Genomic DNA, 26,704 nt, shown 5'->3' on the forward strand with positions numbered 1-26,704 from the left:
GGCTGTAACCTGAAGCCAGGGAGCAGTGAGAGAGGAAGAAACCGAAGCAGAAAGACAGTGAGAGAGAAAGGGAGAAATGGAGGAAGGGGAGGGAAGGAACGAAGGGCAGAGAGAAGGTGATGTCAGCTGAGTTCACAAAGTAAACAGAGGTCCAGGCTGCAGCATGCTGTCTGCGGGACGGGAACTACGCCTGGGGCAAACCCATGGGGGCACCCGTACAATTCCATGGACCGGCATCTATATCTCTGGGGAGGAGGGCAGGCTCCTCTTAGTCTCCCTATTTATTTTCATCTCTTTGCCCTTAGGGACAGCCTGGCCTTATGGTAAGAGCATTGCATTAACTTTTCTTTTACTGCACTTGTTTGTGCCCCTGTTCTTTTTGCCGTGTTTGACACAGTTTCTTGGTTCTTTGTTCTCAAGGAGCCAGCATCAGCACTCTTGCTACCCTCCTTCAGTTCTATCCTTTTTATCAGCAACACTTGTGAAAGAGGACTCAGAGACTCAGAGATGTAAAACCTATGCTTCACGGAGGCAGTAGAGAGAACACCAGTTTGTGCAATATTTGTCTTCTCTTGTTATAAGATAGAGAATGATGTTCTGTCCTCTGACGCTCTGTTGATAAGAACCCTTTGATAGTCACATATTTAAAACTTTTTTGCCACTGTTTTTGTTTTGAAAAAGAAAGTGGCTGTTGTTGAAAAGATAAAAAACAAAACAACAGTTGGATGTTGTCACACATTCCATGAGGTGAGGTGAGGCAGTCCTAATGAGGCTGCTGAAGCTTGGCACATGCTCCCTATTGTCTAAGAACCTCTCTTTAAATGCTTAAGTGTGCTCTGAATGAGTTTTAAGGAGGAAGATTGACTCTGACTGTTTACTGCTTCCACTTGAACGGCTGGAATACATGAGTCACGTTTGAGTCAATCACACACTGTCTGCGGTAATGTGTATACCATACACCGTATCCAAGAGGTTCAACCAAACATCTGCCCTGTCACTGATCCCTCTTTGGATGTTTCCCTCGCAGTAAAACAAATGCCTTCAACTTGTAACGTAGATGAATGCGGTAAAGGGCTGGGCAGAGCACGGCTGTGTTCAGCCACAATGATTAAGAGATTTACCAAATGATGTTGTTGTCAGCTGAGTCACTCTCTGCTTACCTTGTGTCATAATCCAGCTGATGATAGAATTTCTACAGAGCATTCTGAAATAGCTTTCCTTTTAAGCCACAGCATGTGTTTACAGGCAAACCCTATCTTCACTGATTGTTTACATGTGTGTGCACGTGTTTTTTTATCCATTTGTGCATGTTTTGTTGTCCCCACTGAGGCTTTTGGATCTGTGTAAAACTTCCTGTTTAGGATCTCTCTTTCTGCGACTCCAGTTGTTTTGACACAATCGCCTTATGTGTTTAGCTAAAGCCCACACAGAATTTTTTTTCTAACAAAACTACAGGGTAATCAACAATGGGAAACAAAGACTTGGATGTAAAAAATTGTGCAAAAGTGATGAGGAGAAATAAGGCAACGAGGCGCAGTTACGTGATGCAATTTATTACCGTTACTTTTTTTAAAGATTCGTGTTTCATGTCAGACTTCTGTTAAGGAGCTTAATCTCAGAATGTCTAATTTGGGTGTTGGCTTGCTTCTCACACTTTTCGACCACAGAGGATAAAAATAGTGTCAAAATATTTCATTTAATTTAGTGTTCCTAGTTTGAGGTGACATATTTGAAGCGATCTAATGGACAACCACCGGGATCATTGCTCCGGGGTCTGGATATGCTCAGACATACAATGACCACAGGAGCCCCCTGGGAGTTTCCTTTTTCCATGATAGATAAATCACTGACCTCATAATACCAGACAGCTGTTGTGAGTCGTACGCAACAGGAGTTGTACACTCATATACAGCCCATGCCCTGTGCCTGCACTTACCGCTGTTGTAAAAACAGCCATTTTTCCAGGATACATCAGTGTGAAATCAGCCCCAATTTGTCAGGAGGAAATCAGTTTTTTTTGTTGTGTATAAATACTTTCCATGGGCTCCAGGGAACCTTTTGTGACACCCTTTCTACTTTTGTAATGGCAGGATGAGAAAATAGGATTGTGTAAAGCTGCAAATATTATACATTTATACAGCACATGCCAAAGGGGGCCATGAATTAGGACTTGGGTTGAATCTATGGTTAAAGCAGTTGTTTTACACTTTACATTTTTTTATGGATGGAATTTAGATCTGCTCTGAGGTGAATTTAATGGATTTGTCCAAATGTAAGAGAATACAACTACCCGCACCTTGACTTGATTGTGTTTTATTAGATTTGTGTGATTGTACAGCAGCATAAAGCGTTGGCTATGCTTGATATGACATCCTATGTTTTGATATTTATTTTTGGCCTACTTGGAAAAACACAAGTGAGCCAAGGAAAGATTTGGGGGAGAATCCATAAGAACTTAATAAAAGACTGAATTTTTATCAGAGTGGATCATCGCTGGTTTAACCACAATGTTCCAAAGATTAACTGTGAAAACAGGCATTTAAGATACCTCGCCCCTATCATCTGACATAGGTGTTTCCTGCAGATTATACTAAATAAACACATTGAATAATAGCACTTCAGTATCAAGTTTCACAGTTAAAAGGAAATAGATTAGAAATAAACTGAGCAAAAACAAACTACAAGTTAATTAAGTGAGTAGAAATAGATGCCACATTGACACCTACATATGTCAGTATAATCTGTCAGCATATGTGTATATATATATATATATATATATAAGCAAGACAGACATGACAATGGGATAGGATGGTGTGCTGTTTTGAGTGTTGCAGCCACAAGAAACTGAATCTGTTATGTCCTCTCCCTTGGTAAAGGATGGTCGGGTGTATCTTGTGCTAAAGGTGATAAGATAGAAAGCATGATAGTAGCTTGTCTTAGCATTTAGGGAATTCAGGAAGCTCCTGTCATGCCTATCATTGATTAAATGCAGCCTGTGTCTTGACAGGCCAATGCTTTGTTGAGCTCAGTTGGTGGCTGCTGATGGTTGCTGATGACAGTATTTACTCTACAAGCATCATGGTGGTATTGTCTCCTAAGCCTTGTCAAGAAAGTTCAAAACCGTTATAAAGTATTTCCCAATATAATATATCCCCAATAAAAAAACTTAATTCTTACCTGTAAATATTTTCCATATGATTTCATATTATTGTTGTCTGAGAACGCAGACAAAACCTGAATGTCAATGCGAATGGAAGCAAGAGACAATGTTGTTGGGAAATTAAAACAAACAGATGTTGACCTTGAGTTTTATTCTTAGCTCAGGTTCAGGGGAGTTTGTTGCCAGAAAGTGATGGTACGCTTTCTGAACAGATGTGGCCTATTGAGATGCTTGCAAGGTCAAATTCAGCACCTGCAGCACATTTTGAATGCTTTGCATCTGCTAAGCTTTATTTTTGTACAGAACATAAAAAGGAAGCTGAGCAGTGACATCAAAGTGTTGGCCATGACTCTGCTTTGTGGGTTAGTGGACCAGCAGGGCAGTAAGACCATCCACAGGGTCACAGAAGTCACGTGAATTATTTACCTGTGGTCTTAGTGATCTCTGAATTCACATAGAAAGTGTAGACAAGGTGTCTAAAAAGCAAAACGAAAAGGGTTTGAGTGCTTCACTGGGCAAAACTACATCTTCTATAATTACTATTTTGATTACTATGGCCCCTTGACATTTAGAAGCTCAGCATCTGGAATGGAAAAGCAGACTCTACTAACACAAGATCAGACAAGCAGAAAAACCCACACGAAAATCTGAACACAAAGGTACAACACCGAGAAATAAAAAAAGATAAAACAAAAGAAAAAACATCTGACCTGTCCTTTAGTTGTGTTTCTAAGGCTCGGTGCCGGTGTCTCATAATTTTATACCAAAACATACACATATCAAACAGCCAAGAGGTAAAATAAAGAAGATACTTTGCTATCAGATGAATTTCTTTAGGAGCTATGACTCCTTGATGACAACTGCCAGCGCCTCCAGTTTATGGTTAAATACATGTTGGCCTACAAAGCATAACCACAGTCTTGGGTTAAATTATAGGGGTCTGCATGCTGATGTAATTTGTTCATTAGGAAATGCATTTTTTCGTGTTTGTACAAAACACTTAGATACGACAGTGTTTTTAAAAACAAGATCCATGAGAATTCACGAAAATCACCTGTCATGGACATAAAGATGAAACATGGAAACTACCTATTTGTAGGCCAGCGATTGTTCAGATGCACTTCCACACCTGTTCAGACACTCCTGAACTGCTGTAAAAAATTCACATGAAATTGTTAAAGTTCAGTCTGTGGTTACCTGCAGGTGTTGAACTGAGAGCCTCACATATGTATTTTTGCAAGGTGGTAATCTTGTTGCCGAAATGAATAAATTCATGTCGTCATTATCCAAGCCAAAAAAAAAAAAACTGTCATGTAAAAATGAAATATCAGCAAATGCTTGAGAAAAGAGATAGCAGGCCAGAAAAATAAAGATGCATTCCAGCATGTGTCCAGCTCTGGGGGAGAAACCTTGCAGTCATGCTTCAAGGAGAAACATAACAGCCTTATCAACAGAGTTGGAGGTCAGCAAACTGAATCCAGTCAGAGTATAAAATGAACTGAAAATGCTGCTGCTTGGGTTTATTTACCTCAAGTAAGGGGGGGGGAATCTTCTGGAAATTTGAATGTGTCCTTGTTGAAAAAAATCACTGGACTGTGAGTTGAGATTGAAGAAGAATTTCCAAACCTTCTTATGGAAATTAAAGAATTTTTATGTTGTATTCCACTGTAAATTTGGGTCCTATGGCACAAGTGAACTATAACCACAGGATTTCATTTCCATAGCAAGGGACAAAACATACAGAAGGATCCATGTAATGACTTTACCAGGCCAGCACATAAAGTATTTCGTGTTTATGGTTTCATGGTCTCTCTGGCCTGCCTCCACATACAGGATGGCGAAAACCTGCAGCATAGGAGGAGATGATGATGTCAGTTCTCCCTAATCACAACATGGTAGGCATCACTCCTTCCAAACACTGTTTTTATCTTGCAGTGAAAGTGATTACAAGATAACTGATGATAGTGGTTGAAAAATGGAACAAAAAAATGCTATCCAGATTCTTGATTCAGTATCCATCCTCATACTTAGGCTGCTTGTGTCATTTTGCAATCATCACAAAAAATAGTTTCTAAAAACATTTTGATATATGTGTCATTGCAGACCAATATTTGGTTGAATTATTGGACACTAGGCAACATAATTGATGTAATCAGAAACTTTCTTCCTGTTGTTTTTAGTTAGTTTTTGTTTTTAATGATACATGTTTTTTTTTCAGTTTTTGGTTGAGTGCCAGATTAAAGAGAAACTCCAATGATTTGTGTATTCCTCAATCAGGGGACGTCACATCAGTGAGCAATGTTACATGATGTTTTTAAAGACAAAAAGAGAAGAAAGGTGCTTTTTCGCTCTTCATACCCCCTTTATACATTAAGCCTTCACAATAAGAAACTAATCAAATGCCTAATTTCCATATAGCTCGTTTTGTTCCCATGGGAATCAACTCACATGCCACTAAATTCTCTCTGCTTACTTATGTGTGTAAAATTTGCCCTTCGATTATTTTCCTGTTAGGAATTTGCTTCAAGCATGTGGAATCAGAAGACTGTAGGCCTACAATGTATCATGAAGCTTAAAAAAGGAATTAGCAATTATGCTAGAGTTTCAGTGCATATTTAGCTAACATTTGCACTGGATTGAATTGAAATTATAGAAAAGTGACTGTGTAATATACATAGTGTTTACATATTGGTTCTCAAAACTGCATATATATTCCATAATAACTTAATGTAAACAAATTTAAATTAAATTGGGCCACCATTGGTGTCATGAAGTTTCCATCCACCCTTAAGATGTGCTTTTTATTATTCATTGGATACTGAAGGCCAATTACAGACACCAAACAAAGATGTGTGGAAACAAGGGGAGTAAAGGATACGCGGTGCATTCCAATGTGGCGCCAAGGGGTCTTAACATAGCATCTATGTGATGGAGGGCTTATATAATTACTCTCTTTGTCTTTATGTCTCAACACACATCCCTTTGAGCACACAGGACATGCCCGTGCCATGGATGTTTGTGGTTCTCACATTTGGTCAAAAGAAATTCACTAAAAATGATCTGAGCAGAAACTGTGTGTATCGCTTATTTTGTCAAGTGGAGAAAGAACAAATTTTATTAAACAGAAAATAAAACAAAAGCCATGCAAGAGCATCAAGTTTGTTTTGGTACAATGTTTCGGGGCTGTGAGTTTACAGGAATTCTTACATCAAGAGATGTTCACTGGTAGTTAAAGAGACATTATGAAAAACAATGGGTTTATATGTTACTCTGCAGTCTTCAAAGTCTGACAGACACATTGTTATGCCACAGAGATCAGCCCATGTTGTTACTGGCTTGTTGATCAAGCTTTCAGGGTCGAAACCCACAACCAGCTGAGCCCATGTTAACAAAATATGAAAAGAATCATTGCACGGTCAAGTACTGTAACTTGGAACGCAATGGGTATCCTCAGAAAACCTCATTTAACATTCCCCCAATACGGCATTACATAATCTTTTTTATGCCTGATTAATATCAGTAAATGTTTCAGGAGTAATCGCTGAGACTAGTCCAGGCAGCCTAGACTAGCTGGACTGATGTACAATTTATGATATCTTTAATGTGGAAGGGCAGTCAGGAAAGCTCACAACATTCATAGACATCTTTGCTCCAGCCGACCGTCATCCTTTGAGAGATTTATCACAGTAAGTTTGTGCATTTGTATGTCAATTGTTTTGCTTGTGTTTCTGTATTAGAGTCCTGGCTTCACAAAGCTCACATAGAGAACAAATAAAGCTAGTGTGCAACTGTGGCTTTAGAAATAAAGTCCATGGTTGAGAGCAAAGAAGCCATTACAAATGCAGGGCTGGGAGAACTTGAAAATGCTGCGCTGACATTGTGCCAAGTTTGAAGTGCAGTCTCTGTTAGTTCTCTATCCACATCTGCCACAAGAGAATTTTCACTTGTCTGTTTTTCCTTTTAAATCCACTGTTACATAATATAACCACTCAGGCCCTAATGCCTTTGAATAACTGGCTTCTTTTCCAATAAGGCACCACATTTACAAGGTAAAAACTTTACAAAGAAGGCTAGTGTTTATGCTTGAGTTGATAAAGCAATTTCTGATTAATTAATGAGTTGAGTGTTTTCCATGACAGTCCCTTGATTGTTTTAGCATGTTTTCTGAGGTAATATCACACAGAGGAGGTAAACTACAGAGAGATTTTATGTTCACTGTAACCATATGGTAGTGTAAATAACCAGAGGCAGTACAACGCTGCAACTCAGATAAACACCGAACTCAACAGAAATCTTCCTCTGCTCTTTCACTGCAGACTGTAACCCACATCTGCTCATACTTTCCCACGCAGCTAATCATTATGTTTGACATATTTTTTCAGGTTTGATTTACTTTTACCTCTATTTTCATTCTCCTAAGAAATTATGGCTGCATTATGGCCTGCCACCCTGATGTATCATCTTCTTTAGATTACAGGTACTTGCACAACAACTGTCCAGGTCCAGAGTGGAATGTTATGTGCAGAGGCTGCTGCGAGTATGACGTTATCCGCTGTAAGTGCCCCCTGCAGGGGACTCAGGTGGGCTATGCAGTGCCCTGCTGCCGCAACGCCATCAACGAGTGTGACCCCTGCATTATCCATCCAGGTAACACCACTGTGTATATCTACCACATAACTGATATTAAGTAAGTATTAGTATTTTGGTTTAACATTGCATTTATAAAGTATGGCATTTTTTACTCGGCCTGTAAGAATTCTGAAAATGATTGAATTATGTGCAAACTGAGTATCTAACATGTTGCTTTTGTCAGACCAAGTTTCAGTTGCACACCTGTTTGTCCTTAAGCGTGTTAAATGGTGTAACAATAACAACTTTTGTAGTTGTTATTTGATTTGTTTTTTGGCCAACTTCAGGTTGGCACCCATTCTTGACTTGCTTTCAGAAATCCCTTGCATTGGCAGGGTGCAGGAGTGAACAAACACAAATGGAACTTTAATTTTTGAATGAGATGGGAGTATGTCTTTGCATGCTTTTACTCAGAGAGTTAAGCACATTGTTGCCATGTACATATTCTGTCCATGAGAAGACAATCACCTTGGGACCTTTGAATACATGAGCAGTCCAGACATTCAAAACTGTTAGTTTCTACATATCATCTGCCTGTAGAAGTATGTCATGTCTTCTTCACTGCTTGAATGGGCTTATATTCTCATTTACGGGGGGGTGGGGGGGGGGAACAGCTGTTCAGACTTGAATACCTGTACATCACTTTTTTACTGTTAAACACTAAAAAATGCACTCCCACCAGTGCGTACATTCATAAAGCTCCACGAGTATGTTGCCAGCCTTTTTATTGTTAAGATTCAGCCTTGGATCACAAGTTGCTCTTCACCTCTCAACGGACAGGGCAGGCTCTTAAGTGAAAATCCACCTACAAAGGAAAATACTTCAACACTTTTTTCTCAACATTTCTATTTCAGGAAGCAGCAGTATGTTTTTGTGTTCTAATGCAGTGAGAGATGAGCCTAATGAGTTTAACAGAGTTGATGCAAAGAAAACATTTTGGGGGTCTGTTCAAGAGCAGCAACGCAACTCTTCTGATAAAAATGGGCCCTTTTCTTACGTAAAATGACAACTCAGTTGAAATATTTAGTACAAATTGTACTTAGGATACCTTCTTTACTGTAATTTTGTTTCTGTCTCTTTTCTGTGTCTGTCAGGTTGCAGTATTTTTGAGAACTGTAAGCGCTGTAACAATGGGACATGGGGCCCAAAGGATGACTTTTTCATTAATGGCAAATACTGTGCTGAGTGTCGTCCCGGTTGGTCCGGTGGAGACTGCATGAGTAAGTCTTTACATCATCCCGGTTAACAAAATGTTTCACTGTTAATGACATGTTTATCTTTAAGTGAAAAGAATACAGTGGACAGGATGGGTTTTCCTCCCCTGCTGATTTATCTTCATCTGGGACAACTATGCCATGTTGGAAGAGTGCCATAAACCCAGGAGGTTTTCCTCAAGGAGCTGAAAGACAAGTCAGCGTCAACACTCAGTAAACCCATAAAACAAGTTAATATGAATCATCTGAGCACTGACTCTAGCTTTTATTTGCATATAGCCTACCAAGGGGCACAACACAACATATATTTAATTAAAAGCAGATGCCTGGAAAGGCTGCCAAATGCCTCTGTGTATATTTATTCTTTACTTTGTTGCTTTTACAGTGACTTCAAACCAAGAAAATGGAACCTCAATTCTCAGAATAATAATGATAATAAAGGATTTTTTTAAGTACTTTCAAGAGTCAGTGACCTAACCCAAGGCAAGCAGCAATGATCATGCTCTGAGATTGGATAGTTAACAGGTACTCAGGACATTTTTGCAATTTAAACAACTCAAATATAGAACATTTCATAGTGGTGAAATAAGGGAATACTATATTTTGTAAATCAATAACTGTGTAATGCAACGCAATGTGGTTTAAAAATCCGCAACATAGCTTTTGATCCACCACGATGACGTTTTTCAGGTTTAAGTTTGTTTAAATGGCGAAACAGTGAGTCGGTCTTTGCTTGGCTTCCCCATCAGTCCTCCTCCATGCGTTTCCAAACTAAAGCCATCTTCACAGATGCGCTAGAGCCCTGAAATATTCAAGAAATGTTCCAGAGTGATGGCAAGGGTGAACCAATTGTCCATAGCATTCATTGTGGACTTACTGGAGAAAGTTTCCACCCCGCCCCCCAGAAACATCTCCTGAAAATCTGAATGAGATGATGTATGAACATGGCAGCAAATCCTAGTGCATTTACTGCCTGTGTGTGAGTCAGAACATATGTGCAATGGTGAGATTAGCAGTTTAATTTTCTTTTCTGCTAAACAATAGCCCATGCCGCTTTCAACTCACTCATTCCTATTATGGATACATTGACATGTGCACCACTGTTACCAACAGTGTAAGCCGCATGTGCTATGCTCAACATGTTATAATGCAAATACAGCAATGTCCACAGCCTAATATCTGAATCTTGCTGCCCACCTGTGCACTTCAGAGAGAAATTCCTCCACACCCATCTCCAGCTGTGAGAGATGCACATTTCCAACTTAAAAAAAGCATGTGTGTGAACAACAGCTGCAGAAAGGGTCTGGCCCAAACTGTCCACACATTCTCCTGTAAATCTAGTAAACCTAGTTACAGTTTTATGACATATAATTTCTGTGTTTCACAGAGTGTGGGGGGATAATCCACAAACGGCAGGGCCACTTGGTGCTGGAGAGCTACCCCAACAATGCTAGGTGTGAGTGGACCATAAAGGTGGACAGGCCGTTCACCATAGAACTCAGGTAAGAGAGTGTGTTTACTGACCATCATCTTCTGTGTGATTACATCAGATTAGTTCAAGGTATCAGTTACATCTCATCAACAAGGTTAGTGACTTAAACTGATAACAGCAGATTGATTTCCATGCATGCCAATGGTTAGATCGCCTCAGTTTCAAACATACCCGAGCATCTGCAACGTATTACCAATCCCATGAACTTTGTAAAGGCAACATAGCTTAATTATAAACTTTAGCACCATAACACACCCACAGTGTAGCCTGATTAACATAGACTTTCAAAGCTGAAGGTGTTGCGTCACTGCGAGGGCGGAGCCTGGGTACCCACAGTGATAATGTTTACCATGTTTACGATATGTATGTTGGCATGCAGTAATGCTTTCATGCCAACATCAAAGTACAGCTGGACCTACGGGGATAATGTAGCTTAGGTAGTTTGAAATAAGGGAGCACAATTGACGTGGAAATTCCAGGCTTAAGCAATAAATGACTGACCTCAATTAGTCAAATTTCCTCTCAGCTCAGATATTTCTGCAAAATGTATTTTGTGGACTGATGGCCAGTTTACAGCAGAGTTTGGAAACCATAGCAACCTCTTTTTTTTCCCCACAGAAAAGTTATTGTATATAACTTTTCTGTGTCGCGATAACTTTCCATTTCTGCTTTTTTCCTCATTATGCTTACTGCATTTTACAAGCTGGCATTATTTGCAGAGTTTTAGCAATACAAAAGCTCCATGCAGCTAGTTTCAGGCCGAGCACTCACTACTCACGGTTCTATTTTGTTGTGTTCTTAAAGATGTCTAATGACTTCAAGCACATTTTTATAACCATATATGTAGCTCTCCATTAAATTTTTAGAACCACGAGCATGACATACATAAGTTCCATGGCCAAATCGTTGTGTCAGGACAAATTTCAACATACTGCACACTCAATCCTTAATTTTTAACATTGGTCCCATAAAACTCAAAAATATAATAGCACTGTTGTGCAGATGGGCAGAGTAGTAAAATGTATGCTTAAAATGAATGGAAAATATCTTTGTCTTATTCCTTTTATTTCTTTGTCGTTGCCCATGTTGTCATGCACTGTAATCCAATCACAGGCCACATATTTACAGAAATACAAGTGATTCTTGTGATCATTTCGCATGCCATATCTCTCATTAGTCTGATCCCTCTTGGGCAAAGAGTCTAAAAAGGGGGAGTCTTCTTTTGTTTTCCCCAATCCAGCTGGCAGTCCTTTAAATGCTGCTCTTTGACTGCAATTGAACCAAACAGCTAATGAATTAAAAACAGAAGTTATCTTCTCCTTGTTATTATAGTCACATTAATCCACATTATTTTAGTCATTTAAATTCCAATTAACTATCTATGTAATTGGGTAATAAATTACCTTGAAATTTCATTCATTTCAAGTCAGGCTATTTGCTTTGGAAATGTTGTGCACTGCAAGTTTATATAGCATTCGTAGATATATTTTACAGGCATTTAACAGCTGGCGGTCTCAAATAATCAGATACTTGTTTAGCCTAGGGTGCATAATAATGTTTGTTAGCAGTACTTACTGACAGTTTCTAAGCTACACTCAACCAGGGGCATTTGCTTGGTTATGTTGTTATACTTTTGCTGCCAAGTGTCAATAATGATTATGCTTATCTCATTTACCAAATTTCATCATAGTTTTGTTCACTTAGAAGCTCTAACACACAGCTTTGGTCCACCAATGTCTGTCATCATACCTGTTTACCCCATAAGTGTATAAGGGTGACTTACTTCAATCTTTAAAGCAACCTACCAAAGCAGTTTGAAAGAATCCACTTTCCCTAAGTAAGGAAAAAAAAAATAATTAAAAAAGAAAAACAACAACAAAAAGGAAAACAGTCCTACCCAGGAAGAGTCCATCACTGCCACACCACTTTTAAAGATGCCGTGGGAACGAGCCTGTGCCATGTCGACAGGTTGTTTTGCGAGGATTTTAAATAGTGGAATTATTGGAGCATGTTCCTCCATCTGGTGTTCAACTGGCAGGCCTTTGGAGTGCCAAAAAAAGGAAACGCTGCCAAATGAAAATATACGTATACAGTACACTGTCAGGATTGGGGTGGTGAGGCAGGACACGGATGTGGACTTTCAAAAGAAAACTGGGTTTATTTTCACAAAACAAAACGTGGTTAAACAAAAGGCGCGGCTGAGCCGGATTCAAAAACTAAACTGTGAAAAAACAAACAAATAACTTGACATGGCATGGAATGAATACTTAGCTTGTTATACGAAGATATGTGGCGTGGCATGGCATGAGGGGATGAAAATCAGGAGCAAGGTAGGAAGGTAAGGATGGTAAAGATCCGACAAAGAAACAGGGGAGCCTGGAAACTAAATAGGGACTGAGTGATAGGTGAGTGAGTGCAGCTGAGGGGAAAAACACAGGTGAAGTGAGTGAAACTAATGAGCTGGTAAGTGAAGTGAGGGGAAAAACAATGGCAAAACTAAAACATGGCAAAACTCAACTAAACATGGACTTAAAAACTAAGACATAATTAACACTAAACAAAAAACATGGGGAGAAATCCCATGGGCGTGACATACACAGCTTGTCAACTGTTGAAAACTGCTTGAAAATGGCGTTAGTCCTCCCAATTGATTGGCTCATCATTTGTGGTTCCACTGCCGGGACTGGACGTTTTATTTGATTTTTTTTCAAATGAAAAAAACACAACTATACAAATCAGTCAACTTGTGGAGTGGGCAGATTCAAAGGTTAAGACCCAAGCAAAGAGGGACCTACAAGTTTTACATGTTGGAATTTTTAAGCTCATTCCTGCTTCTATTTAAGTTCTGCTTTAAGAGCTGTAAGGTGTGTAAAACAAATCCCCGTCGGGTTCTGGTGTGGCACTGCCAGAGAACATAATTCAGATTCAACAACCAGAAAAGAAAGCTCCTTTATTCTAAACTCATTTCTGTACTTACAGGTTTATGATGCTGAGTCTGGAGTTTCACCAATCTTGTCGTTATGACTATGTGGAAGTCCGAGATGGAGACAGCATCAACTCTCGTGTTATTGGTAGATTCTGCGGGAACAACAGACCTGCCCCTGTTCAGAGCTCTGGCAACAGTTTGCACGTTCTCTTTGTGTCCGATGGTTACAAGAACTTTGATGGATTCTTTGCGACTTTCCAGGAGAACTCAGGTAGTTAAACCAACAAGAAAAAACAAAAAACGCTGCTGCAGCTATGGATAAGAATTTACACCTCTAACTGTACTGACCCCAAAATAGTAAATCTTTACCTCTACCATTGCCCAAGAGAACAATTTTCATTTAACTTAAAACTATGTGTTAATTCTAGAAAAGAGGACTGACTTCTGTCATTGTTTTATATGCAATGAGTTAAAAGTCATGTGTAAAGTCATAATCAAGGAACAAAGAACTCTTTGGAGTCACGGGCAAACAAGAAAGAAGTTTCCATGGTGTTCAGCGTCCAGTGCATAATAAAAGGCCTTTAATAGTGCACAACTGGCACCTACATGTTACAGCAAGGGCATTTCTCAGGGTGTTGAGCCTTCTATAATTCCTCTGAGAAACCAGAATGCCTTCACTCTGCAAAAATGTCCTCATTTTCGGGATCTACAACACAAGAGTACACACACTCCATAAGTTACCAGCAGCCAAGCCAGAACTTGTAAAAGTAAACAGGGGCTTTTTTGTGTAAAAATGTCCCCCCACATTTACTCAAGAAAGCACAAATGACTTCAGTTTTACATAAGAATTCCTTGATGTAACCTGATGTTGGGCATGCATTTCTGTGTACCTCAAGTGCTGATAAAGCCTGTATTTTTGTTTGCATCTCAGTGTTGTATTTGCATATTCATAGCTTGCAGTTCCTCCCCTTGCCTTCATGACGGGACTTGTATCCTGGACAGTTCTTACACTTACCATTGTGCCTGTCTGGCTGGCTACACAGGCAAGAGGTGTGAAAATGGTGAGTATGTAGTGAAACTTAAGTCTTTATGGTATAATGATGCAAGTAAATTGCTGACACTGTTCTATTGAGGGGGTGGGGGCAGGGTGGCAGTTATGAGAAAAGTAAACCAGTCACACTTCTAAACTTGAACATTCCATTCTACAAGGCATCCGAAAGACTGCACTGACACTTCTGAGATACCGGAACTGTCTTTGTGATTTTCCTCTGAAATGAGGCACACTTTGTTACAGCAAATTTATCAAGAATTTATGTCTTTTTGAAAAGCCTCTCCTTCTTTCCTTAGCTGGTATTGCTGCCGTGAGGCAGGCCGTGATTCACTGTCACAAGGGAGATGCTTGTGGTCTGGACTGAGTTCAGGCCAGCTGCCTTTCCCATCTGTGGTTTTTTAAGAAATATGACATAAGTTTCAGTGAAAGAGCAGAAAATCCAAATGTTAACTTGAAAAGTATGTTTGTATGTTATGAGGTGACGTTTATCAAGATAACTAGTGCATGTATTTGTACTGCTGTGGACAGATGAATAAAGTCAATTACAAAGAGGCTGCCTGGGGGAAGTAAACGTAAAAGAGGGACGAGGACAAGAAGAGAAAAAAAAAGTGCTTCTTATTCTGCAGTTTAATGTCAGTAAACCTTTTTGGTTCCAGAAGCCACTCACTCTGTGTGGCACTGCTTTCTCAGTGTGTGGTTATAGTCACTTTGAACTACAAGGTCGTTTTATTTACAGATGGCCAGACCCTAACCCTCCCTTAAGATCCAGGAAAAATAAATCTCCTGAAGTCCCCTTGCTTTTTTCTTGTGGTGTTGATTTTCAATGCTACATTCAAGTCTATGAAACTAATGGTAAAACAGTTTCACTACTATAACATGAGCTAGTTTCCACACAGTGTGCATTTCATCTGTATACCTATCAGAAATTTGTAGCTCTTAGTTTTAGTGGAAAAGAGCTGGATTAACGCTAATATCAGCCATTTTGAAAAGGAAATGTAGTCTAGATTTCTGCCGAGGATGAGATTGAGAAGTGTAAGTGTGAACCTGGCATCAGCCATATTTCATGCCTCCAATGATTAATCTGCCATCTGCTTGAAGCCTGAGCTAAAATGTGACATCTAATTGTAGAAACTCTTAAAGGGAAATATAGTCTTTCCCCTCTTCTTTCTCCGTCTGGCACAGTTTAATCTAGCCATTAAAGTTGAATTTGTTTTGGAGTGCAGCATCCAACATAGTTTCCAGAGCAAAAAGACAAAAGGAATGATGAGCCAAAAATTCATATTATGTGGCATTATGAATTGAAGGCATTCCACCCTAATAACTCCAGATTCATTTCATTATGTCTGTGGACACAGTCTGACATGAAAAATCGATCACAGAGAAAAAGAACAGCACTTGCCACAGTACTTCAGGCAGCTCGATCTTTTTTCATACATATTTAAAGGAGGTCATCTAGCGGTTACAGCTTTTGGTTGACCAACAGCATTCTCCAAACCCTAAGAGACCGAAGGATGAAAATGCTGTGCGCCAAAAACACCCAGATTACGAGGAAGGTTTGTCGGTTTGGAGCTATAAATCCACAGATACTACATTTCATGGATGTGAACACACTTAAATCAACAACACAGAAAATGTCCTGAGGGACTATCTCACACAGAGTACAATATTGGTATATCTGCAGTGTTGATGTGTGTGCTTCGTAAACTTAGTCCTGCGTGGTGCAGGCCTTTATAATGGCATTTGATTTCTCATTTAGAAATAGTTTTGAAGATAGCTATATATCCCTTATCAAATAATGCACAACGGTTGATCTATTTATTTCTGTCTTATGGATAGTTTAATTTGGCAGTGTGTTTAACAGAGTTCCACAAACACATTACCAATCTTTGCGACTCCACTTCATTAAATCCCCTTTTACAACAGTGGAAAACTGAACAGTTTGACTAAAGCTGTTTTATTGCTTCTATTTATTCCTCATTTACAAGCCCTGTGTTAAAGTCTTGCTGTGAACTCTTAGCACTTTAATATGATGGGCAAAGTTATTTGTTAATGAGCCTCTACGGTAGCAGACTGTGCTTTTAAATCTCTGGATATTTTAGAATGAGTAAACTGGTGAGTCTGTATTCATTCATTTTCAAATACCAGAAAGCAAAAAAAAAAGCACTTTGGATCTATTTGTGTGGTCTTTTACGACATGGAGGTGTAAAACAAACAAGTAAAAACACTTTTGAGCTATGCTATAGATGCTTCCTAAAATTCTTGATGCATAGTAATTGCGAACATCTGGCATTCGGTTAAGTAAAAGGAAAAGAAGACAGCATGTATGCATAAATAAACCATGTCTGTCTGTATTTTTTCTCAGTGGTGGGATGCCACAGGCCTCCAGTGCCCACCCATGGATCTACAGAGGGTCTGTTTCATCACTCAGGTGCACGCATCACTTTCCGCTGTGATCCTGGGTTTCAGCTTCGAGGGTTTCGTACTGCCATTTGCCTGAGTGATGGCACCTGGAGCGCACCTGCCCCTGAGTGTGGTAAGATGAAAATGTGAATCGTTTTCTCTCAAATTATTACAGTGTGGGTTTTGGATGAGGATTTGTTGTCAAGGGCTTGTTTCTAAAAAAATATTTATATCATGTTAGAGGTCATGGAAAAAGCCTGGTTTTCTTTCCCCGTCTCCAGTGCCAGTGGAAAGAGTCTGTACTCTACCACCCAGGCCAACACACGGTGACCACGTTTTGGTTTATGGACCCAATGATGTCCTCATTGCTCTCCAGTACTTTTGCTACCAACCCTATGAACTCAGTGGGGTCTCCCAGAGAACTTGCCTTCCGAACAACACCTGGAGTGGGACACCTCCTGTTTGCACAAAAGGTCTGACAACTTGTCTTTAGACAGTGAAGATCAGAGATATAATTATTTGTCATTACAAATAAGTCATTTTGCTCCTGTTTTTATCAGAATATTTTTAGTTATTCAACATAGTGAGCTGACTTTGAAACAATCAATATCCAAGCCTATACACACACAGACGATTAAGTATGATCTTTTTTCTTTTCTTTTCTGTTTTTAATTCGCAGTGAATAACACACTAACTGAAGCTGGAAAGGACCAAGGCAAAAGAAAACAGACAGACCTGGGCAAGGAACTAGATATAAACAGTGACAAAGAAATCAACAAAACTATAGAGAAAGATCAAGAAAACACTCCCAAAGAAAATGAAAGTAGTGGTAAGAAAGATATAAACTCTGGGCTGCAGAATACAACTGCAGTTGACAGAGAAGATAAATACACTGGGATCATTCCAGGGAAAACTGTGGCTGAGGGTAGGGAAGACAGAGAGCTCGAGGAAAAAAAAAACACTGGGTCAAAGAAGTCCACTGATGACACAAAAGATAAAGTGGATAGTAAAGGCCCAGATAACAGTCTGAACACAGTTGAAGAGAAAGAGCCAGAGGCAACAAAACCACCTGAGAAAACAAGTGGCAGTTCAGACGAAGAGCTGGAGAAAGAAAATACAGACACCACCCAAATAGTTGTGACGAAAGACAAAGGACAAATCGAGAAGGAAAAAAAAGAGGAGCAAGTGAATGGAAAAAGAGATCAAGATAAAGTCGGCCCTAATGACACCAAGCTGAGGACGGTCATATCGGAAGGTGAGAACACAGTGGAGATATTTGAACTGGAAATGACACACAACAACACAGGGACACAGGATTCAAAGGAAATTAAGAAGGAAAATAATACAATAGGATCTCCATCGCCAGGGAGGAAAACAATTCCCATTCGAGTCAACGTGACGCAGCACACACTGTACAGAGGAGCTGAGGAAAATGGGAAACCAAAGGAAAAATCAACTATTAGGAAGGACAAGACAGAGAGGGATCCTTCAGAGAAAGCAAAAGAGCTGGAAAGAGCAAAGGAAGAGAAAGCAAAGGAAAAGGAAAGAGAAATCAACCAAAGTTTTGCAGGTAAGCCTCATAGAGAAGAACAGGAATTTATATATTCCAATTCTCTCCAATCTTCATCCTACTTTCCATCCATTGTGCTATTTTAGGAAAAAGCTGCCCTCCTTTGCCTCGACTTTACAATGGCTACTACCAGGTGGTGCCAGAGCTGGAGTCTGAAGCAGTGGAGTTCACGTGTAACCATTCGTATGCTCTCAGCGGTGATAAGAGGCGTACCTGCCTGCCAGATGGTACCTGGAGTGGCAAACAGCCAATCTGTGTCAGAGGTACTGTCATGTTTTATTTTCAATTTTGTAATTGATGACACAAATTTGTGGAACATTGTTGGTGTATTGGTAAGAAGCTAAAAGTGTATTATGAGTTATACTTTAAGACAGATGGAAGTTTTAGCACACAGCACTACATATTCTGGAATAATTTAGCAATAAGCAAAAGGCATGTTGATTTCTCTCTTAATATCAAGCTTGTACATTATAAAGGGATTTAAGTAAATTACTAATCTTATAAATGTTATTGCTATCTGGTACTGAGTAAAGGGCTCTGGTAGTAGAATAATTAATCTAGAGCTGTTAGTTCCTTATGGATTTCAGTCTGAATGGTCTGTGGCTCTTTGCCAAGAGGTAAGTGAGAAAGATGAGGGGGAAAAAAAGGGCACAACTTCCCAGATAAGTTAAATAAAATAGTAAAAGCCAAAACAGCCTGTGCTATAAAGTAGTCAATTTTTTTTTTCCTACCCAGAAATTATCTTTATTGATGCCCTTCTTAAAGGGATAGTTTGCCTCTTTTGACATCAAGCAGTATGATATCCCATACTAGAAATATCGTTTATGAATATTTTCTTACCCCCCACTGCGTACTGTGAGCCGAGTTCCAGCCTCTTTTTGGTGTTGGCGAAGGTAGTCCGGCTAGTTGGCTTGGGTTTAAAAAATAAAGCGTTTTGCTTCTCAAAACAATATGTGTTCAAAAGAGTAATACATTTGCATCATAAAATCGTTCTCCAGGAAAAAGTCAGACCTCACAATCTCTTGGCGCTATTTTCTCTCTCACTGCGTGCTGCCACCTGCCGACAGCCACGCCTGTTACGGTGTTTACTGCTCGGAAGCAGGGGACTGCTCGGTCTGCACTTCGGTCTGCATGGTCTACATGGCACGCAGTGATACAAAGGTAGAGAGAAAATAGCGCCAAGCGATTGTGAGGTCTGACTTTTTCCTGGAGAACAATTTTATGATGCAAATGTATTACTCTTTTGAACGCATATTGTTTTGAGAAGCAAAACGCTTTATTTTTTAAACCCCAGCCAACTAGCCGGACTACCTGCGTCAACGCCAAAACGAGGCTGGAATTCGGCTCACAGTACACAGTGGGGGGTAAGTCAATGTTCATAAATGATATCGCTAGTATGGGATGTCATACAGCTTCATGTCAAAAGAGACGAATTATCTCTTTAAGATACCACTCTCATGTCTGTGTGTTGATGTAAAACTTCAGCCAGCCGCCAGTTGGCTTGCATGGTAACATAATGACTTATTTAGATCAGATCAGTTTGCTATTCCACTTCCAGTTACTCCATTCAAATTAAAGTGAATCTGGTGTGTGTATTGTATGTTTTAACTTTGTCTTGATAATGGATATGTGTTCATTTGCAGCATGTCGAGAGCCTAAAGTTTCAGAACTGGTCAAACAAAGAATTCTGCCACCTCAGACACCATCCAGGTATGTTTACTAATGCGTTATAACAAGCATTCACCTCAAATCATCACAGTAATTTACTCAATGCTTGGGGGGGGGGGTTGCCCCTTCTTCTCCCCACAGGAAGACACCTGTTGATAAGCTCTTCTCCTCTGCACTGAACCTGCAGCTTCAGTCTGATGGCCCCACTAGAGCCCCCTTAGTGCTATCTCAGTTACCCCATGGCTTCCACCACCTTTACACACAAATAGAATATGAATGTGCTTCTCATTTCTACCACCACACTGGCAGTCCTCGTCGCACTTGCTTAAAGACAGGAAAATGGAGTGGGCGTCATGTCTCCTGTTCACCAGGTGAGGGCAGCAGATGATAACTAGTTTAATAATAACTAGAAATTTAAACATTTTAGCAGTGATTTACACATATAAAGAAAAATCATGGGTATACAAACAGCCATTCACTTAATAAAGTTACAGCAATAAAATCTACTATTGGCACACAAAGCTGCACTTTGTAAAGATATGATCCCTGCCTTTGACTGCTCATATTAAGCACCTTCTTTACCTTTGTGTCATAGATTCCTGTGAGCTGTGAAACTTTTTTTTCCCTTGAAAGATACATCAGAAACTATGTAGAATGGCTACCAACTTACATGTGCATCAGAGCAGTGAGATAAATGGCAAAAGAAAAAACAACCTTCTGCAACTTTGATTAAAAAAAGCCTGCCTCCAGGCTGTAATTAAATGTACTCTACAGTTTATAGCAGCCACATGTCATCTCTTGCCAGTATTAACAGAGCAGCATATATCAGTGCAGTGAAATTAGAGAATGTTATGGGTTGAAGCAAACGGGATGCAACACTGCTGCTTGTTAATTATCGGTTCATCACAAAAAGAAGCCTTCTGTCATGGACTTTGAATCGGACCCAAAAGCAGGACAAATGAAAGAGGCAAAAACAGGAAGACTGTCAGAGAGGCTTTAATTAACAAAGCTAAAACGTGAAGAAGAAGAAAAATCAACAGAGGGTCAACAGGGGAAAAACAACTATATACATCATGAAATGATTCAACAAGTAGCATCTGAAAACCAGGAGTTAATATGCTGAGGGAGTAAATTAACAGCAGGTGAGACGATCAGTGATGGAAACCAGGTGTGATACAGGAAGTAAATAAAACAAAGTACACATGGGAGAGAAAATACTACAAAATAAAACAGGAAGCAGGGCATAAGGTGCAAAAGTAAACCAAGACAACAAAAACTCAGACCATGACACCTTCTAATCAAGCCTTCCTAGTCAGTATCACATGTTTTTACAGCTGTTGGGTTTCTAACTTTGAATTAACTGATATTAAATATATAGGAGGAAGATAAACAGGAAGTTTACAGGAAGATAAACATCATAAAAAGACTTCACAATTTTCAGAAAACCAATTCTTTCTGCTATATTCTTCCAAGACTAATTACTCAAGAAGATAGACTTTACTTGACTTTAATGTTTTTCATTACTTCCTTGATAAAGATGGCCTATTTCCCCATGGAATTGAAGATTTGTAGGAACTGTCTGCAAACAGCCATTTATGAACACTCTGCCCTGATATCAACCTGAAAAGATGTAGCCTCTGTGAGCTCTTTTCTATATTAACAACAGAAATTAACACGAATAACACACAATGTGGATAGATTTGTTTCGATGAAGAAGCAAAAAAAAGCAGATGAGAAATGTATAAACTTGATTCCAACCTTTGACTGTCCTCACTAAGAAAAAGGCATTAGAAAATGTTTCTTTGCATTTTTTTCATTTCCTTGGGGCAGTTATAATCAAAATCAATGTTTTTCACAAATGGTTTGAGATGTCACTTCATCATTAAAGTATTCTAAAAATTTGAAAAAAAGTTATTTGGATTGGCTCAGTTATATTTACTTGTTATAATTGTAAATAAGAGACCGTATTATCACTGTTAATTTGTGGTTAACACAATGATAAAGCAGGACATTAAAGGGTGTTTTTTTAATCAACATGAAGAAGGTTGTTGAATCAAGCTTATGTTGGTAGACTGTGTTATAGATTTCTGTGAAAACTATCAACTTCATGGGTCCACTACTTTGCATTTTTGCAAACAGACTTCCAAATAGCTGCAATTCAAAAGCAGCCCCTCAGTTCTCATTGTAGACAAAGTTTTAGTGTGAGAGCAAGTCGGTGTAATTTTTCATGTGTTGTTTTCCCTGCCTTCCATGCATTGATTATAGTCTCACCTCTCATCCTGTCACATCCTTTTTGGCAGTGTGTGGGAAGCATCCGACCTTTGACCCAGAGAGGCCGGAAGAGGCTCACTGGCCCTGGCTGGCAGCCATCTACCGCCGCTCCCGCAAGACTACAGAGACTAAGGTGACCAAGGCTGATAGCCAAGCAGGGTCTCTGAAGAGGAACAGTGGAGCAGGAACCGGCAACCTAAATCAGGTTTCTGACTGGCAGCTGGTCTGCAGTGGGGCTCTGGTTAACCAAAGGACTCTGGTGGTTGCAGCTCATTGTGTGACAGAGCTGGGCAAGGTGTATCCTGTGGATACAGCTACAATCAAGGTGGTGATGGGGAAGCACTATCGTGATGACCATAGGGTAAACAAAGGACTTCAACACGTGAGGGTAAGCATTTTCACATCTTGTTTTCAAACTGTGTTCTTTCAAATGAAACTTTTAAAAACGCACTCTGAATCTGTGTAATTCTTCCTCTTTCAGGTGGCCTCCATTGTTGTGCATCCGAACTACGATCCTAACATTCTTGACTCTGACATTGCTGTGATCAAGTTACTCGACAAAGCAAGGATTGGAGAAAAAGTCCTGCCGCTCTGCCTGTCAGAGAGCCAGGAAAAAGAGGTAACTTCTGGCCAAGGGCTTGTGACAGGCTGGTCTCCACTACCTGATTCCAGTTTAGGCCCTGATGAGAAGGCAAGAGTTGGGCTGGTTCATCTTGCTGATGTAGTCCCATGTGAGCAGCAGTATGCTCGTAATGGCATGCCAGTCAGTGTTACAGACAATATGCTTTGTGCCAGCCAAAAGCCTAATTACAGACCCAATAACATATGTCCCTCCGACACTGGGGGAATCCTTGTCCTCCCTCCCCTCTCCGAGAACCAGGCCAGCAATAACCCTAAGCCCTCAAAGGTGCAAGGGGATAGCAGTGGGCTGTGGAGACTTCTGGGACTGGTGAGCTTTGGCTATGACCAAGGAGAGTGTGATCCTGACCTCTACACGGTTTACACACATGTAGCCAACTTCAAAGACTGGGTTGAGAACAATATGAAATAAACATCTGACAGTCATCTCAAATTTCTTTGGCTCTTTTACAGAGTATTAATTCTGTCCAATGTCTTATATATGGAGGTATTCTTGAACTAAATGCAGAAGCAACACTGGACAATGCAACGCTTTAACTGAAGGGGGAGCTAACACATTAGATGTGCTGAGCAATCAACCTTTCTCCTGAAGAATTCAGTGTTTAGTTTCCTCAACCTGAGGCTAAAGACTTGAAAAATGACCGGAAGACCATTCATCTGAGCATTCTAGCTGATGATGGTTTGGATTGTTTTGTACATATGTGTCAATGCTATGAATTACTGTTTCCATTTTTATGGTGCAAAACATGTATATAGTATGCTGAAAGGTCAAATACGTTACATTTTCCATAAAAGAAAATGCTGGTGTGGTAAATATTTTATTCTTCATATATAAAACTTGTTAAGTGAACAGGATAAATATATTCTGCTGAATAAAAATGATCAAATAATTACACTGATATAATTCAAAATGAAAAACACCATTGCTCTATGTCATACACGGTGGGAGTTGTGACGCAAATGAATCCAGGTCAGAGCAGCACCATTTCCCTTCTTCTTTAACAACAAGTATCTAAATGTACGGAAGCTGAGGAGACCAGTTGCTCCACCTTTGGGAGAGGAATGCTGTCCCATTCTTCCTTGTCATAGGATTCTAGCTGCTCAGCTGTCTTCTCTATCGTATTTTGCGTTTAATGATGCACCAATTATTTTTGCTTGACAAATGGTCTGGACTGCAGGCAGTTTAAAAAACTTTAAATGAGCTTTGGCTAAGAGAAGACAGCGGCATTGTCAATTATGGCTTCTTCTTTACATGACAAAGCTTTGACCGGTGTTCGTGGTTGGAGTGGTGAACTACGTTCACAGACAGTGATACCTGGAAGTGTTCCTGACCCCATGCGGTAAATTTCCATGACAGAATCATGCAGGGGGGCTTTAAGACACAGAGTTGTCTCCAGATTCTCTGAATCTTTTGATGATATACACAGTAGATGATGGAACCTTCAAAGTTTTTGCAATTTTACGTTGACTGACATTACTGTGAAATGGCTCCACAATTTAAAGACAGCTTTTTGCCTTCTGTCTTTACTTCTGAGAGTCTGTCTCTCTAAGGTGCTTTTACATGTTTTTACACAGTCATGTCATTGACCTGTTGTCCATTGACCTAATTAGTTGCTAAATCTTCCTTCAGTTGTTTCTTTTTAACACCGCTCACTTATTCAGCTTTTAGTAACCCCACTCCCAATTATTTTTAAATTTGTTGCAGCCATCAACTTCAAAATGAGCTCATGCTCCTTTTTTTTTTCATGAAATATCCAACTATTTCATTTTCAGCATTTGAAATGTTTTCTCGGTTCTATTTTGAATAAAACGTCGATCGACAATATTTTAAATTACAAGCATTCTGTTCTTATTTACATTTTATACGCTCAACATTTTCACATTTATACAGCTCGACCTTTTTGGAACGGGGATTGTAAGTCAATTACTTCCTTTCTGATCTTCTTCCATATCCATTATTGTGCACCTGCAGCTTATACTGACATCAAAGAAAGAGTGCTATAAAATGTGTGATTACTTTATTTGATTATCGTGCCACTTCGGTTTCCTTCTGTTGCTACTATCTATCAAAGACTTTCTGTCTCTCTTCCGCCCATTTTACAAAAGTTGAACAACAGCTTGCCAACACAGTGTGTTTCCCAGCGGACAGTCCTATCCACTTGGACTGGGAGACTGTCTGTTCACAGGCCCTTGTAAGCTCACAGGGCAACATCAATAGAGAGACGGGTAACACTTAACTATAAGTTGACTGGCCTGGGAACAGAGGTATAACCCTGAGGACAGCAATAGTATAATGATGAGAAAATGCTACTATGAGAACATAGTAAACACTAGAGAGGCAGAGGAGCAAAATACTTCACTTTTACACGAAATGTTTAGGTTTCTGCCCAGTTTTCCCAATTAGGGTGCCAGTTAGGGTGTGAGGAGAATAGCCATTTGAGTTAATACACTTTGACTCCAGGGATCCAGTTAGTTTTCTGGTTTAACATGGCAAAATAGGAATGCTTCGGATATGTCAGGAAATTACATTTACAATCCTTTGTCCAAAAAAGTTGGGATATATGATTAAAATATACCTCAATTTAATCATTTGTAAATAATTAAAACTCCATATTTAGCTGACGATAATACAAGTAAACAAATCACATGGTGAAACACAGAATTATTTTCATATGTTCTCTTCATGAATCGAATGCCAGCATCGTGTTTTAAGGAAATTGTGGCACTATGTTGAGCCCTCTTTCTCACAAACTATTAAAATCTGAGTATATCAGTAGTTATCATTTTGAAAATGATTAAATCTTGATACATCCAGGATTTTTGCTGCTCAACACTTCTGTGCCACTTTTGTTGTACTTCGCATTTTATTATCCACCAGTTTTTTTCAGCGGTTGACAGATCTGGACTGCAGGCAGACCAATTTAACTACCAAACGTTTACAGTGGAGCTATCAAGAAGTGGTAAATCACACAGAATATTATTTGCCACTATGATGCTGAAATAAGCAAGACTTTCCATGAAAAATGGAATTGGAGCAGATGTTGCACCGTCCTTTATAAACTATCAATGTTGCCTTCGCAGATTTGCAAGTTTCCTACGTCTTTTGGAAAAATGAACCCCTATATCACCAATGGCGACTTGCTCTTGAACTGTGTGCTGATAACAAGCTAGATCTTTCTCATTGTTAGCCCCATGACTGCAGCTTTCTTGATTTCAGAAAAAAATTTAAAATCTTTTTTGCCCGATGGCAGCTGGAATTGGCTCGAACCCCCCGGCGACCCTGAAGCTGTAAAGAAAATGTGAGGACAGAGGGATGGATGGATGTTTCAGACAGTTTTTCGCTTTGCCTCAGTCCCAGAGTTCAAGCTAAAATAAAAAGCAACTTCTCTGGATCTTATTTTTTTTTTGTAATTTCTTTACATGAGGAAGTATTCATGAGCTCACACATCGATTTCAACTTCAATAATCATTTTTCATGAGTGATGCCTGAGGGGCTTAGGATTACAACTATTTAACACTGACCATGGACATGTCCTTATTGCTATTGAATATTATACTGGGATATAGGGATTTCTCCAGATTTCCTGAATCTTTCAATGATATCATGTATAGACAATGAAGTACTTTTGGCTTTTAATATTGGAAGTTTCATTCTTAAGTATTCGCCATATTTTATGAGACACC

General features: G+C 39.5%; 1 protein-coding gene across 2 annotated transcripts; it reads left to right on the plus strand.

The window, feature by feature from the left end:
- pamr1b (peptidase domain containing associated with muscle regeneration 1b) lies at positions 1 to 24,858 on the plus strand. Of its 2 annotated transcripts, XM_075469538.1 has the most exons (15): positions 241 to 323; positions 4,994 to 5,055; positions 7,631 to 7,807; positions 8,884 to 9,009; positions 10,391 to 10,505; positions 13,475 to 13,692; positions 14,375 to 14,482; positions 16,835 to 17,005; positions 17,154 to 17,345; positions 17,552 to 18,442; positions 18,529 to 18,705; positions 20,086 to 20,152; positions 20,252 to 20,481; positions 22,411 to 22,769; positions 22,863 to 24,858. In XM_075469538.1, exons 3-15 carry the CDS (start codon positions 7,678 to 7,680, stop codon positions 23,430 to 23,432), a joined length of 3,354 nt encoding a protein of 1,117 aa, XP_075325653.1. In that variant the 5' UTR covers positions 241 to 323; positions 4,994 to 5,055; positions 7,631 to 7,677; the 3' UTR covers positions 23,433 to 24,858. The 2 variants fall into 2 exon arrangements, with proteins under 2 accessions (XP_075325652.1, XP_075325653.1); XM_075469537.1 differs by lacking the exon at positions 4,994 to 5,055 and having other exon boundaries at positions 1 to 323.
- Positions 24,859 to 26,704: the final 1,846 nt, after the last annotated feature.

The sequence above is a fragment of the Odontesthes bonariensis genome, chromosome 7 (assembly GCF_027942865.1).
Source record: "Odontesthes bonariensis isolate fOdoBon6 chromosome 7, fOdoBon6.hap1, whole genome shotgun sequence".
In the NCBI taxonomy this organism is placed as follows: domain Eukaryota; kingdom Metazoa; phylum Chordata; class Actinopteri; order Atheriniformes; family Atherinopsidae; genus Odontesthes; species Odontesthes bonariensis.